This window comes from Rhamphochromis longiceps, linkage group LG16, assembly GCF_057381845.1.
Source record: "Rhamphochromis longiceps isolate RC_006_pf linkage group LG16, R_longiceps_female_GT1.1, whole genome shotgun sequence".
Classification (NCBI taxonomy): domain Eukaryota; kingdom Metazoa; phylum Chordata; class Actinopteri; order Cichliformes; family Cichlidae; genus Rhamphochromis; species Rhamphochromis longiceps.
The window spans coordinates 24,190,662-24,206,443 of NC_140572.1; the positions used below are offsets into that span (position 1 = coordinate 24,190,662).

Here is a 15,782-nt window from a genome sequence, read left to right on the forward strand (position 1 = left end):
GTGTCAAAGTGCAAACTACTCCTCCCCTAAGAACTGAGTTACCGTAGGTTTGGCTCATTGACAAAATTAATATAACTGAATCCCCCCCCTATTCTGCATCACTGCATTTACGCTTAATTTGCAGCGTATTCCAACGACCGACCCAGGGCGCTGTTGAGTTATTTTCGTTTTTGCTTTGAATCGAGTAACTGAAACAGAGGGGCGTTTTTACAAACTTCACCCACAAATATGTGAGAGTTAACATCTAAACAGACAGAAGCGAGAATGAGACGACTGACAACAACAGGTGTTCAAAAATGGCTCAGCAGGTATGTCTAAAATGATGCTTGCAGGATTTTAATAGCAGACTAAAGTCTTTCTTATTAACTGATTTTCTCTTCTTCTTCTTTTTCTTCATTTAAAAATTCATTTCAGTTAAACTCTGAAGAAGGGACCACATTAATTCCTCTACAAAAAGATGCCAGAAAGTCGCGAAGTTCAATGATATCTGCATCTTTTAATTTTATCAATTCTATTATAGGATCTGGAATAATAGGTAAATATTTAATTGGGTTGCCTTTAGCTTTTATCACACTAACTAAATTATATGCAAACAGTTACTTGGATGATAACCTTTGAAAGACTTCAAACTGTTATTTCTGTAAAAATATTGTTGAATAATCAGTTAGTTTTGCTCATTTCAGTGTAACAAGGAGAAGCTTTCATACTGTTCAAGCCCCACAGCTGTATCATATGACAAGCGCCTGTTGCCCTCTTTCATAAATTTAACTCTTTGTTATGCTTACCCCATTAAAATAAGTAATAAAAAGACTGAAATGTGTTTGTTAAGAACTAGTGCAGATGTTGTGCTGCTTCTGTACTCTGCAGTTTTTGCTTTCTGGAGATTGTAAATTTAAATTATACACATTATCAGCTGCAGCAGTACATTTTCCTATTTATTTATTTATTTAACCAGGTTTACCATACGCATTGAACCAGGCAGGGCTTCCCTTTGGCCTTCTTCTTTTGATAGTTGTTGGATTCATCACAGGTAAGCCTACTAAAGATGTATTTTATTTTTTATCTTTATGGGGGAAAAACACACGAAACATGAGTCAAAACAAAAGCAACCAATACAAATAACATATTTTTTTACTTTGTCTTTCATGGAAGATTACTCAATCATTCTACTTATAAAAGGAGGAAACCTGTCAGGGACAAACAGTTATCAGTCACTTGTACACAGCACATTTGGTTTCCCTGGATTTGTAATTTTATCTGGACTGCAGTTTCTTTATCCTTTCATTGGTAAGTTCAGTATTAAATCAAGCCTTTTAGCATGTTCTGGCTAATGCTCTGAAAGTATTTGTTTAGTGCAGTATTCCTGTTACTGTTCATCTATTGACTTTTGGTTAACAAAAATGAATTGCAATAATAAAATGAACTTTTCTCCTTCAGCGATGATCAGCTACAACATCACAATCGGTGACACACTGACCAAAGTCTTTCAAAGAATTCCTGGAGGTGTAGTGAAACGTGAAATCTCTGCCTATAAATAAGAAAACGTGCAATAAATAAACACTGACATTTATTGTATTCACATTTATTATGTTACAGTTGGCCCAGATCACATACTCGCGGAGCGTCACTTTGTGATCATATTATCAACTGTTGTTTTCACGTTCCCCCTCTCGCTTTATCGAAACATAGAGCGACTTGGGAAGGTAAGTCTGGTTTTTCTATAGCATCCAGCGCATTGTGGTGATGTTAAAGCAGCTTATAAAATATTCACATGTGTTACCAGGTGTCCTTCCTGTCAATGGTGCTGACAGTTATCATCCTCATCATTGTAATCATCAGAGCAGCTACCTTTGGACCCCAAATGTATGAATGAATACTCTAGTTTGCTAATCCACGTAGATTTTTGCTTTATTGCACTTGTGTGTGAAACATGGGGTTCTTTTTAAAATCACCTATTTATCAATTTTACAGACAAACTGATGTATGTTTGTGTTCTTTGATGACTGAATATATAAATGTACCCTCTAGCCTCCCCACAGATGATGCATGGGCATTTGCAAAGTGGAATGCGATTCAGGCAGTAGGTGTAATGTCTTTTGGTGAGTTTGTGTGCATTGAGCTTCTACTGATATTGTACATCTCTAGAACACTTTTAGTAGTACTGTATGTTACCACAAGACAAGAAAAGAAAATAGTACAATAAAAGCACAGCATGCACACCAGCCTTATGACATCAGGAATTTCATGAAAGAGTGTGTCATTTGCTTAACACCAACATGAGTTTGATTGGTGGTTGAGACTTTTTTCAGGAAGTGTTAGAGACCAAACAAGTTAAGGCTTATAGATAATGGACTAATTATGAAACCGGAAACATGATGGCTTATTGCTGACTATCTTCTTGCAACATTTTTTTTTCCTTTTGTAAAATTGTTGGTCATTAGACCATTACATTACATGGCAATAACACTAAGTGAGCCTCATGTATGTCCATGTTTTCCTGATCAAAAGGGACCAAAATGTATTAACTAAGCCATTACTGCTTATTCATCAGTATCCAAGTGCTAAGGCTCAGAATTTCAAAATCCATCATAGCTCTGACCTGCAACCCAGCTTTACTGTAAGAAGATCAAGCCTATTATTTTGAGACACTCAGCCACAAAAGAAAAAAAAAAATGCTGTTACTGGAAAGCTGCATTCTTGTCAGCCTCTTTTGATGTTTTTTTTTAATATGCTGGAAAGCTAGGACAAGTAAAAGTGTAACATAAATAATATGCTCAGTTTACCATTAATACCACATGTGTGAAACACCTCAAACTGTTCTTCAGCGTGGTTTTTTGTCAGCTGAACTTCAATATTCTGCTCTGTTTTTGTCCTTAGCCTTCATATGCCACCACAACAGCTTTCTTATCTATGGCTCACTGGAGCAGCCCACTCTTGCTAACTGGTCTCAAGTCACTCACATCTCCGTAGGCTCAGCACTAATAATCAGTGCTGGATTTGCCGTTGCTGGCTACACAACTTTCACTGGCTACACACAAGGTACCATGTAGTACATAATGTATAGCAGGTGTCTGTGCAATTTAAATGCCACAAAAACATGTTTAATTATATCAGAATTTATGCTTTTTAGGAGACATATTTGAGAACTACTGTAGAAATGATAACCTGGCAACATTTGGTCGCTTCTGTTTTGGCATCAGTATAATAACAACATTCCCACTGGAGTGCTTTGTGACACGAGAAGTAAGTAATACTATTTGACAGGCCAATCAGAAAAAAATAACTGTTAAATGATTACATATGTGGGGGAGTGATATTCTAACGGTTTTAGACTTTGCACTCAAATGCTCCAGCAAAACTTCTCAAATAAAAAGACTACAGCAACGTCTTTTAAATACTTCAGCAGCTTCCTGAGTGTAATTTTGTTTTAGTTTTTAAAAATCTTTTAACAGCTGTAGAAAATGCATATATATTTAAATATATTCATTTTCTCACAAATGTCTTTTTCAGGTAGTATCTAATGTCATTTGCAGCCGAGATCTTTCAAAAACTAAACATGCAGCCATAACCATGCTCATAGTTGCAGTCTGCACATCAGTATCTTTGGCCTATGACTGTCTAGGAGTTGTTTTGGAACTGAATGTAAGTCTGCACTGACATAAAATTATTTATTTAGGTATGCTAATTCATTCTTCTCTTTATCTTACTGATATTATCTTCTTCCATCCAGGGTGCTCTGAGTGCCACACCTCTGATCTTCATCATCCCATCTGCCTGCTTCCTTAAGCTTTCCTCTGGCCGCTGGTTCGATGGTGAAAACGTGATACCCGCGGTGTTAATAATAATCGGCTTGTTCATCATGATCACTGGTTTGATCATGACTGGCATCTACCCACAAGGCTGTTCACATGGAGTGGAGATGTTCTACTGTGCAGATGCCAATGCCTCTAGCACTGTACCACCTGTATGAAAATAATGTGTCAAATATTTAGATGTCTTAAAAAAAACCAACTTTTTTGTTTTCCTAATGTATACGGACACACTTTCCTCACTTCTGTTATATGTTTATTGGCTGCTAGGTTATTGGTGCTTTGCCTTATATTTCAGACTGTAGGGTGGAAGAGGAAGGGCCCTCCATTAACATGAATTTACATTTTAGTGAAAAATCAGGTTATATAGTTTTTTCAAACTTTTGTCATAAAAAGAAAAAAAAACTTTAAGGGAGAATTTTTAATGGTGGCCACAGCCTAGGTGGCCGACTGTTGTTCTTGGGAATACTCATCATGGATGAGTGTGATATTAAGGTATTCAAATCCTTTTAGTTTTACTTTATTCTAATAAATTAATTTAAGTTATCATTATTATTGTGATTCTTTTAGACTACAGACTTTTCTTGGTACTTGTGTTTATTATATACATGGAAGGGAAATTGTTGGCTTCCGCATATTCCCGCATGATGTCGCTGTAGACAAATAAAGCGTTTATTCAAAGGAAGTAAAAAAAAAACAACAACAAGGCTTCTTGTGTCTTTTGGCGGACTGCGCTTTATTTCACTAAATGGACACAGTCGCTTGTGGATTTTATTTATAAGTGGTTGAGCTAAGTTGTTACTTTACGTGGTAATGTCAAGTTGTCAGTTTACTCGAATACGCTAGCGTTATATTCTGAAAGCCACATTAGTACTAGGGAGCAAATGAGAGAAACGCCCCGTTTTTGCGCTTCAGTGTTGCGATGCAGCGTCAGAGATGTACGCAGAAAAGTTGGCGGAGTTGTGCACTGTATCAATAGACACACATATATGACTGCATGTAGTTCATAGGGAGGGAGGGGGGAGGATAAACTACTCTAGGATGGACTGCAAAACGGAGTTATGGATCATTTATCGAGACAGTAGGACTCCACAACCAAGGTTAACTTTTTTTTTTTAATACTGATGGAAGTTTGAAGCTGCTTAGAAAACCAGCAAGGCGTGATCAGTAAAACGTTTAATTACAGTGCATCTCTTTGTTGCTGTTTTTGCAAATGGTGCATGGATTAAGTTTGTTGATTTGATATTCTGTAATACAAATGTTTTTTTTTTCTGTCCAAATTGCAGTTAAAGATGCTGTTAAGACATTATAGGACAAAATTTCATATCAGCTTTTGGTTTATAGCCTTGGAGATGGCGTCAGCTGCTTGTAATCCAGTGGTTGGAATCATAAAAATTAGCTTTTTATAGTTGGTCTTTATATTCTTGGCATTCAGAGGCCATCTCATGAGATTTTCAGATTGAAATTCGAAGTGAGATGGAGAATTTGAGTATATGACAGTTTCCAATTCAGTCTTCCACAATAGCTGTACAAAGTTTCAAGTCCTGACTTCAAGTCCCGCTGTGATTTCTCCATTTGTTAAAATAGCATTCAGGCACATTATAATTCTCAAAAAAAAACAAAAAAACAAAAAAACAAACAAGACAAAATACACCAAAACAAAACACAGCTCTCTCAGTCTGAATTTTATTCATATTCCATAAGTATTGTGTCATCTGAGATCACAGCCACACTCCTTGACAATAGAGAGTAGCAGACTACCTATATCTTTCTGTGGTTTGAGTATTATTTGGAAAAATAAATTAAATTACTTTATAACCTGCTGGGGTGTGGATGAAGATGTGTTTCTTTTTTCTGGCTTTTTATATTTGGGGAGACTTAAGCGACTGCCTCTCACTTTTTCAAACTCAGTCATATGTGAAGATTTATGTAACCCTGAGAACTGTGTTATTTGTTATCGAAATCCTAACTATGCCAGAATGATCAGGCTGACTGTTTTCAAGCACAGTTGTTGCTAACACATACACGTATACTATTTAACGATAGGCATAATTTTTTTCTTGCTTCAGTCTTCTATAAGCAATTAAATAACGCATTTAAGAAAAAAAAGTATTTCTAACTGTAACCATCACTATTCTGTCATTGAATGATACTGCTAACTGTCCAGAAATGTCATGCTGCTATCAGAAATCCCACACAGATTCTCTGTGCTCAAAAGGCAAAATTTTGGGTATTATTTAACAATATCCACCAAGCAGATGCAATACAGGATAAGAAAAATGAGCATTAAGGCCTAGCAAGCTGTTACTGATAGTGAGCTATGGTGTGTTTTAATACTGGGCTGTATGTTTTGAGACTGAAGAAGCTAAACTAGAGAAAATGGTCTTCAATTCAACTAAATTCAGTTTTATTCATGTAAAGCACTTTCATTAAGAAAATTTTGAGAAAGCATGGTTGTGTGGTGATTAGCACTGTTGCCTCACAGCAAGAAGGTTGATCCCACCACTCAGCTATATCAAATTTGTGGTTGATCCCACCACCTAGCCTAGCCCCCACAACCCTGACAAGGATGGACTTTCATAAAGGCATCTAGTTTACTGAAATGTATCCCCCCACTGCTGTAATCCATTATTGTAAATGTAAATGTTATTAAGACATGATCAGATGGTTTTTAGGGAACACTATTAAATGTTCAGTTTCTGTACTATATAACAGAAGAAGATCCAGAGTGTGATTAAAGTTTAGGTGGAGTTTTTTTTTTTAGAAAAGTTAATTGAGTCCAATAATAGATTAAATGCTGCTATGAGGATGTTACTTTCAGCATCTATATGGGTTAAAATCATCTTCAATTATTATTTTATCTGAAATCAGAAATCAGATGGATTTTGAGTTTTCCAATTAGGGTGGACAAGACTAAGAGTTAGTCTTTCAAATCAATTAAAACTCTGTTTGAGTCTATGGTTGATTAATTGTTGAGGTTGTGGGTCTTCATCCTCATCATTGAAAGAGTGTCCACGTTACATCCAAGATGAACAGAATCAATTTTTTGGGATTTCCTTACCTGGATGATTGAGCGTGCATCAAGACCTTTGAGCTCAGAGGTTGTAGTAATTGCTCAATTTTTTTTCTGGAGTATCAGTTTTTCCTTGTCTTCCCTCCACTATCTCCACCATTTCTGTCTCCTGTCATGTCCCAATATCGGTCTGGTGTCTGTGTGTCCTGTTGGTGTTGCTGTTAGTGTCGCTATCTGGTTTCCCTGTTATTTGTGTCAAATTTATATCTATTAGTTACTTTCTGTTTTATTTTAATAGTCCCTTATCTCGTGTGCGTTACTCCTCCGCCTGTGCTTCAAGGATTCTGGTAATTTGCATGACTTGGGGGTGTTGACTTATTGATTTATTCTATGAAGAATAAATTGATTTATTCTATTTATTCTAATAATTGATTTATTCTATGAAGCAGAATAAATCATTTAACCGAATAATAAATAATGGATTAACAGGGACTTAGAGGAGAGAGACCTCATTTTTAATAATACACATTTAGTTATTTTATTCTTTGGGAAACCTGAGGATGCTATATTGTATATTTACATTGTGTTTTTGTGATTTGTATTTTCTTGAATATTTTTTGATATGTTTAAATTGTTTTTTTGCTTATTTTTGGTTTGTTTTTTTGGTGGTCTGGGAGCAGAGGGATAACAGGAAGAGAAAAGCTGAAGAGAGGCATCCCTGGTTCATCCAGGAAACAGAAGAATGACTTGTCTTTGTTACCAGACTGATTCCAATGCAATAACTGTATGTACCAGTGAAACCTTTCAGTAAATATTCATGTATGTTTTTTTTTTGTCCTTAAACACCTCATGATCGTCTATTTATACAACACTGAAGTTCAAACTAGCCTGTTTAACTTTTACAGTAGTGTGTAGATCCTGCCTGTATATTGGCTATCCTGTCGTTAAGTCTGACGTCACTAGCCGTGTCTGGGCCTAAACTACGCTGCAGGTCCATATATCAAACAATCACTATTGCATTACTGAGAGTTGAAAAACTGTCTAAAGTCTTTCATCTTTAATAAAATGATCAGTGTTCTGCTCTACCAGGTGTAACAATTGAGTTTAACATCCAGGCATCCATGAAAACGGAGTTTATGACATTTAACGGAGTTAGAAGTTAGCAGGAAGTTAGCTCGCTAGCTTCTATCTAAATACAATATAGCATGTCCTGACTGCGGGGTTTTGGAAACAATATTAAAACGTACAGCTCTGTTATCACTTCCAACATAAATGAAGACAGAAAACTAAACAGCAGTGACGTTTGTAGGGTTACTGAAGTTTGGCTAGCTGGTATATAATGATGTGCTACGTGAGCGACACAGCTATGTTAGCATAATATAAACAAGCTAACTTTTTTTCCACTCGATAAAAGTTAACGTGAGTGTTCTCGGTAGTCAGGAACAAATGTAATTACATGGCAGGATGCTGTAAAAGGACCAAACTTCAGCCAGGAGAACAACTGAGATAATCCATCCACAATACGAGGTTAGTCATTGCATGGGCTGGGCTGTAGTTACATCCTAAGGTTTTAAAAACTGAGCTTAAATAAATGATTAGCGGTAATAAAAGCCGAGGGAGGTCAACAGTGATCACTGACTGTTTTAGGAGCTTTTTGAGATTAAATAGAAGAAAATACATAACATTAAACATGTTAACAACACAAAAGCCATATTAAACGCAGACTACTTTAGGCCCGGAAGTAGTATTCGTCACGTCATCACCTAACTACCGGATAGCGCTTCTTTGTGTCTGTTATACTACAGTTAGACCACTCCCACTCTCAGCCTGTGTAACATTAAAAATGAACTTGTATGAATTAGGCCTTTGTGCATTCTTAATAGAAACTTTTACAAGTTTTCCATCAACATTCAGACATTTTATGTAACAGAAAAATGGACTGCCTTGATTTATGTTTCCTGCATTATCAGTCTTGTTTTATGAGATACAGAAAATCCCAACAAATCCCAACAAGCATGAGTTTAGTTTAATAAGCTGCTTACACAGTTATTTGCCAGTGACAGACTTAAACTGGTACTAGGACAACAAAAAGCAGGTATAAAATGGGAAAGTTGCATACCTTGTCAAATTACTCTAGAGTGCACTATTACTATGCATATGTTTGTCATGTACCCATGCGTACTCCTATTGAAGCACCGGTTCCTGTGTTTCATTTTGTCTAATGTCAGATTGCTAGAGTGAACTAATATTGTAGTAAAGCTTATCATCTTCTAACATACATTGTACCAACTTACTGAACCACAACATGACACAAACAAGCATGTAAACAGTTTCAGTGAGGGCATTCACACTGGCCAGAATGTTGACATTTTATGTGGTTCTTCCAGCTGCAGTGAATGCTTTTGTAAAAACTGCAGTTAAACACATTTACTTCATATTGTATGGAACCTTTAATGGTAAAATGTATACATGTTTAGCAATAGTCTAAATTTTAGATAGCTGGAACACAGGAATGTCAACAATTTAAAAAATGATCTAACAATTTGCAAAGTATTTTTCTAGGGTTTCTGCTCTGACACTGATAATCAAAGATAATCAACAAATTCGGCTTGGATTTGTTTTTTTACTACAAGGAAAGTTTCTGTAACGTGTAAAAAAAACAGCCTCCTCATGACATTTTTGCACCTGATGGACTGGGACAAATCATGGCACGCACTCTGCCATGCATAATCATACTGTGCCATTAGTTTTCTTTTAAAGTAGTGATTTTTGGTGGAAAGCCTATACCTGAAGATAGAACCATTTTGAAAGAGTAAAAAAAAGAAAAATAAATATAGAAAGAAAATTAACCAAATCATGATTTTTATTTAGTGATAACATACAACCTTTTTTCCCTGCTTGAGTAATATAACAGTCAGTGGTATAACAACAATTGGAGAAAATTATTTAGAATTTCAGGAGCAGAGTCACACCTGAAATACGCCCTTTCTGGTTCTTTGGCTATATATGACCCTCCTGTACTACAAGCTGTTTATTCTCATTTTTGTTTGATATGTGGAGCACCTTCACATCCTGCTTTACCTTATATCATCCCAGTCCAAAATAGCTCACAGCTCATAAGCTGCACATCTGGTCACACCTTAGCTCCTTAGCTCCAGCCGCTCCTCCAAAAATTCAAACCCACACAATCTCTTGCGAGCATTCATTTGCCACCTGGCATAGATAGTAAGGGTAGAATCGTCATTCAACTAGGAGACTGCACAGTTTGCAATTATTTCAATGACTTCACAAGTTCTATGTCTGTGCCGCTACCTGGACTCCTGCTCATTCTACAGACACCGTCATTCCTGCCCAGCATGCCCACACAACCCCACTGACCCTCAACATCGTCTGGTTCCAGGTTTCTCTGGCCATGGGAAAACCCAGTGGCATTAATTTCCTCCTTGAGTGGTTTGAGCATTTTCTTGCTCCTCTTGTAAACAAATAGCTACCCCCCCCCCCCCCCCCCTTTTTTTTTTTAGGACACCAATATCTGCTAGCCATATCAATTGGCATCATTTTCTTATATGATTATCAGCTTTCCCACTTGACGACATTTAGCTCTACCCCTTCTCCTACTTCTCTGGGTTATCATAGATGTTATCATGGGGTTGTCATGGAAGGTGGTTCTCCAGTAATTGTTCTTCCAAATTCAACCAGTGTTTACAAAACTGCTTATTGTCACCTTGATTATTTTACGAAATCTACACAGTAGTCATCAGTGCCTAATGCAAAATGAAGTAAACTACCCAGCCAGGTAATCCCGATTTCATATTCTATTTCAAGATAGACTCACCCCTAAGGATTTACTAGCCTTTGATCCATTACTTTCAACTTTAAGTTCTCTCATCATCGGGAATACTTCGGATCTCTTCTCCAGTTATTCTTTCTGCATTTCTGCCATTAGATCCACTTCAGTCAGTGAAATCACAAATCACCAGTTTGAGGTCATGAGGTCAATCTACCAATCATATATTTGCAACCATCTTTGACATTTGCAACACACATTTTCATCACTGCTTCCTGGAAATTCCTTCTTTGGGGATCTGCCTAGCCCAGGAGCTGCAGCCAGTCTCTTCTGGGGCCTTCCCCAAGCAGCAGCCTCAATTGATTTCCACTAGAAATGCTGTCATATCTAAATGAGGATGCAGTCCCAGCTAGTGAATTGGAGATAATTTATCTGCATTTTGAAGTGGGGACAAACACTCCCCTTCTAGTTCTCTGTATACGACTATATATGCCCTGCACTACAAGCTGTTTGTAGTGCATCATCATCATTCGTCTCTCATTATTACATTGGGAAATGCCTGGCTGGAAAGCCACCATTCTTCTCTGAAGCCTTCCCCAAACCTTAGCCTTAACTGTTGCTCTGCCATCTGCAATTATCTATTGGGAATGCTGTCAGACCTAAGTCAGGATCCATTTAGGTTAGTCAGGTCACAGCTAGTGAATTAAAGACACCAGGTAGCAAAATTAGCTTCAATACAAGTTAAAGGATTAACTTATATGCGTTTCATAACACTTTAAGTAATGATGCCCATCTTTAGCAGACGTAAGGGGTCCTTGCTCCTTAATCCTTCCAAGTGAGTCATACTATAGCCTAAATGACACTTGTCTATTCTCTAAGATAAAAAAAATTACAGTCAGTTTGAAATAGCAGATATCCATATTAAAAAAGAGACTCCAGTGGATATCATGATCACTGTGAAAGGTTGTAAACATTTTGCATTCACTACAGTGTCTTTGGTGTAGCACAGATTTCCTTTTATATATCTTGTTCTTTGACATCTTTGTTCACAAATTCTTTTTCACTTTTGTCTTTTTCCTATTTGTTTTTTCTATTTGTTATTTCTATTTTCTATTTTTATTTCTACATGAATGCTGAGAGGCCGCAGAAAGTGTCAGTTTGCTTGTATCGGCACTGGAAGTTTTTCTTAAAGTTTGTCTGTGTCATCCTTTTCCATGTTAATGAGCTTTTCATCCTTTTGATTGTTATTACTTGATGTCTCATGGAGTCTTGTGTCTTTTCTTAGACTTTCCCGTACATACTTCCGAAATGCTCTCTGGATCACAACAACTGAAACAGCCTCCTGTTTGCGCCGGATGGTGGTACTGATGGGTTCGTAGGACACCTTTGAAAGATTCGAAGCCATGAAACGCTCTTCCATTTGCTCCTTTAGAATGTCCATTTCTCCACCCTCACCTAGAACACGCTTTGTGAATGCAAACAGGATGTCTAGGCAGTGAATGCGGTCACCACTCACAATGGGTAAGTCCATAGAGATCAGGTCAAACTTGTTAGGCTTGGCTATGCGCAATGGTGGTTCCAGATTATCTGCAAATTCTGAAAGCATTTTATACTCAATGAACTGTGTTGCATGAGGATCAAACCTTTCCCAGACCTCATAAAACATTTCAAAATCATCCTCACTCAGTGGGTCAGCGCTCTCTTCAGTAGCTACACCAAAGTTTTCCAGGATGACTGCAATGTACATATTCACCACAATAAGGAAAGAGATGATGATATAGCTCACAAAGAAAGTAATTCCCACTGTAGGATTTCCACAGTTTCCTTTAAAAGTACTACCAGGATTCTCCATCTCAGGGTCACAGTCATCTCCATTTTTGTTGAGAATGGGATATAGTAGGGTATCCCATCCAGCTGAGGTGGTGATTTGGAACAGACAGATCATGCTGTTTGCAAAAGTCTCAAAATTGAAAAGATCATCAATACCTCTTTCCTTCTTGACATATGCAAAGTTTGACATGCCAATGATGGCATAGATGAACATCACCAAGAAGAGCAAGAGACCAATGTTGAACAAGGCAGGAAGTGACATCATCAAGGCAAACAAGAGTGTGCGGATTCTTTTGGCTTTTTTAACAAGGCGGAGGATGCGGCCAATCCGTGCCAGTCGGATGACTCTGAACAAGGTTGGTGAAAGAAAGTATTTTTCTATTATCTCAGTAAGAAACAAACCTAAAGAAAGAAATGAAATGATTAAACACTGGATGACAGATTACTGCAATATTAAAAACTTGTCAGAGAGAAACTGTAAATGAAGGTGAGTCATACCGATGATTGACAGAATAACAACGATGAAATCAAATATATTCCAGCCATTCATGAAAAAGTAGTGCCGGAGCGAGACCATCTTCAATAAGCACTCTCCAGTGAAGACGACAATGAATACCACATTTATATAGTAGAGAACCTTTTTCTTGTAGTCTGATTGTTCAGCAGTTTCCATCATCATAGCAATCATATTAAGTGATATTAGAACCATAATCACAATGTCAAAAGATTTCTTGGTTGTAAAATCAAAAATATATCCTAGAATCTTGTTCTGAAACAGATAGACATGGGTAAAATAAACAAGAATATATTTTAGAAGAAAAACAATAAAATTTTAAATTCATATTGAATCCAGTCAAAGTTTGACTCGCATACTGATGGTCTAGGGATCGGTTTTTGTGGTTTCTTTGATGCCAGTTTCTTCATGGCATTGTAGTATTTCTTTTGTTCTTCAGTCATAAAGATGTCTTGACCTCCTAAGTAAAGAAAACATGATAGGCACATTAAATCACTTAAATCAAAAAAGAGAAAATACCAATTCTTCTTTTTACAAAGAGGTTTGATACTTATCTTTTTCCTTTGCTGATTGAAGTTGTCAATAACAACACCAGTGAAAAGATTGAGTGTGAAAAATGCTCCAAATATGATGAAAACAACAAAATAACAGTACATATATAGGTTGATCTCATAGTCTGGTTGTTCTTCTGGCTACAATGATAACAAAAAAACAAGACATTAAAAAAGAGACATCCTTTAGATTACTGTTCTGGCCAAGCGGATGTGTGCCTTAAGTGATTTAATTTTACAGAAAACTCTGCCTTGGTGGTATTTGTTTACTTAGCACTGTGTGTACAGTGCATAAAATATTCTGTCTTCCTAGTCCCTGTCAGTATCTGTCAAAAACTTGAGCTGCAGCATTTTGAATCAACTAAAGGCTTTTCAGGGAGTTTTTAGAACATCCTAATGATAATAAATTACAGTGGTACATCCTAGAGGTAATGACTGCATAAACTGGTTTTGGATGTTTCTAATTTTTAGAGATATTGCGCAAATGAAAGAAAGCAGTCCTACATATTTGTTTAATATGTGCATTACCTGGCCAAAAATGACTTCAAGATTCCTCACAATGTTATTGGAGGCCACCGTAATGCCATCCAGAGTTAACATTTGGTTAGACACCATATTTCTAAGATTATTAGGGCCGTAGAATAACCTGTTTTATCTGAATTTAGAAGTAGGAAATTACAGTAGAGGTCATCCAGATCTTTAAGATAAAGCTAACTCTTGCTCATGTTAGACCAACCCTTCACTTCAAAAAATATATTTTACATTGTTACAAATTTTTCATCAGAAATGTGTCACTGCCTCAGCAAAAGAAAGTGTAATATGATTTTAATAAAACATTGACATTTTACAGGGGTTAAAGCATTTATATGGTGAGATATAAAAATAACCACCTTGGTTTGAGAATCAACAGCGGCATACATGATGTCCATCCAACCCTTAAATGTAGCCTATAGAAAAAAATACAGCAAGTGACAACGGTAGAAAAACATGTTCTTCTATTACAAAATTTGCAACAAAATACTTACTACTTGCAACAGTGCAAGGTAACCCATGCCAACATTATCAAAGTTGACCTTAAGATTCATCACTCGAGCGCTTCCATTTTCCATTTGCCGACAGTCTGTCATATTTTTCACTTCTGATACCAGGAAATTTTTATTTGTGGTTGTGTTGACACAATAGTAGAACTTTCCCGCAAATAAGTTGACTCCAATGATACTGAAGATCAGCCAGAAGATGAGGCATACCAGCAGCACATTGAAGATGGAGGGAATGGCTGCCATTAGGGAATTGACAACCACCTGCACATCAATACACAAATCACATAACATATCTGTACAGCAGACAGAGATCACAGAAATCTAAACTGATGCATGATATTGTACACTGTGGTAATGGTTAAAAATAAATTAATAAATAAAAAAGGAAGAAAAAACACATTTTTAAGTGCCATTGCGTTGGGTTGCAACTAAAGTTTATTTTGGTAGTTGACAAATCTGCCAATTTTTCTTAGATTGGTCGAATAGTTAACGATTACTTTAATAACTCCTGTCTCCACTTTCTGTGAGCTAACCTCTTGTTGTAGGCTCCAGTACCTCACCTGCTCACGTCTGACAACCTGTGAATATTACCCTGCTGTCTTGTCCATTTATGTGGTATTGGTATATGACAAGTCAACAATAAAATTCCATGTAGATGAATTTTATTGTCGACATCATTGATGACGTGGGGCTGCACGGCATCAATGGGTTAGTGCGGTTAGCTAGTTAATGCATTGATGCCGTGCAGTCCCATGCACGGGGCAATCCGCGGTAACTCGATAAGGGAGATTTGTGATTACTCATCTTCATATGATAAGAACCACAAAGTGCTTCACAATAATATAAAACACATGTACATAAAACAACACAATCGAGTCTGCAGCACAACTCTAGTAGAAAGCCAGTCTGAGGTTTTGAGCTTTTAGCTGCTGTTTGAAAGAATAAATAAAATCAAGGCAACTTTAAGATGGAGGCAAAGCAATCCACAACCTGGGGGCTGCTGTTCTAAAAGATCAATCTCCTCTGGTCTTAAAACTACTAACAGCCTTTGATGATCTCAGGCTGCAAGGGAGAGCATGGGGTTCTATAAGATCCAAGATGTAGGCAGGATTGACTGAGAGCTTTAAAAGTCAGTACTAAAATTTTGAGGTGAATTCTAAAATATATTGGAAGCCAGTGTAATGGGAATAAAACCGGTGTAATGTGCTCTCTATTTTTGTGTCTTTGTTAAGAGCTTT

The 15,782-nt window shown here is 36.9% G+C and overlaps 1 protein-coding gene and 1 pseudogene across 2 annotated transcripts in view; one reads left to right on the forward strand and one right to left on the reverse strand.

The window, feature by feature from the left end:
• Window positions 1-230: 230 nt before the first annotated feature.
• Window positions 231-4,529, forward strand: slc38a11 (solute carrier family 38 member 11). The gene is made up of 12 exons (XM_085384542.1): window positions 231-308; window positions 415-535; window positions 956-1,030; window positions 1,153-1,287; window positions 1,438-1,503; window positions 1,597-1,703; window positions 1,784-1,863; window positions 2,029-2,099; window positions 2,878-3,039; window positions 3,131-3,243; window positions 3,511-3,642; window positions 3,731-4,529. The coding sequence occupies exons 1-12, from the start codon at window positions 297-299 to the stop codon at window positions 3,968-3,970; spliced, it is 1,314 nt and encodes a 437-aa protein (XP_085240668.1). The 5' UTR covers window positions 231-296; the 3' UTR covers window positions 3,971-4,529.
• A 5,819-nt stretch (window positions 4,530-10,348) lies between these two features.
• LOC146651187 (sodium channel protein type 2 subunit alpha-like) overlaps window positions 10,349-15,782 on the reverse strand; it is a 40,256-nt pseudogene continuing 34,822 nt past the window's right edge. Inside the window, exons 20-25 of the transcript XR_014908038.1 lie at window positions 14,530-14,805; window positions 14,395-14,451; window positions 13,508-13,645; window positions 13,313-13,417; window positions 12,938-13,208; window positions 10,349-12,841 (exon numbers count right to left, since the gene is read on the reverse strand). The product of XR_014908038.1 is annotated as a sodium channel protein type 2 subunit alpha-like (transcript). The remainder of the gene's footprint in view (window positions 12,842-12,937; window positions 13,209-13,312; window positions 13,418-13,507; window positions 13,646-14,394; window positions 14,452-14,529; window positions 14,806-15,782) is intronic.

Coding starts and splice junctions, on each gene's coding strand:
- slc38a11 (XM_085384542.1), top strand. Junction 1,031..1,152: donor AGTTGTTGGATTCATCACAG/GTAAGCCTACTA, acceptor CTTTCATGGAAG/ATTACTCAATCATTCTACTT. Junction 2,100..2,877: donor AGTAGGTGTAATGTCTTTTG/GTGAGTTTGTGT, acceptor TTTTGTCCTTAG/CCTTCATATGCCACCACAAC.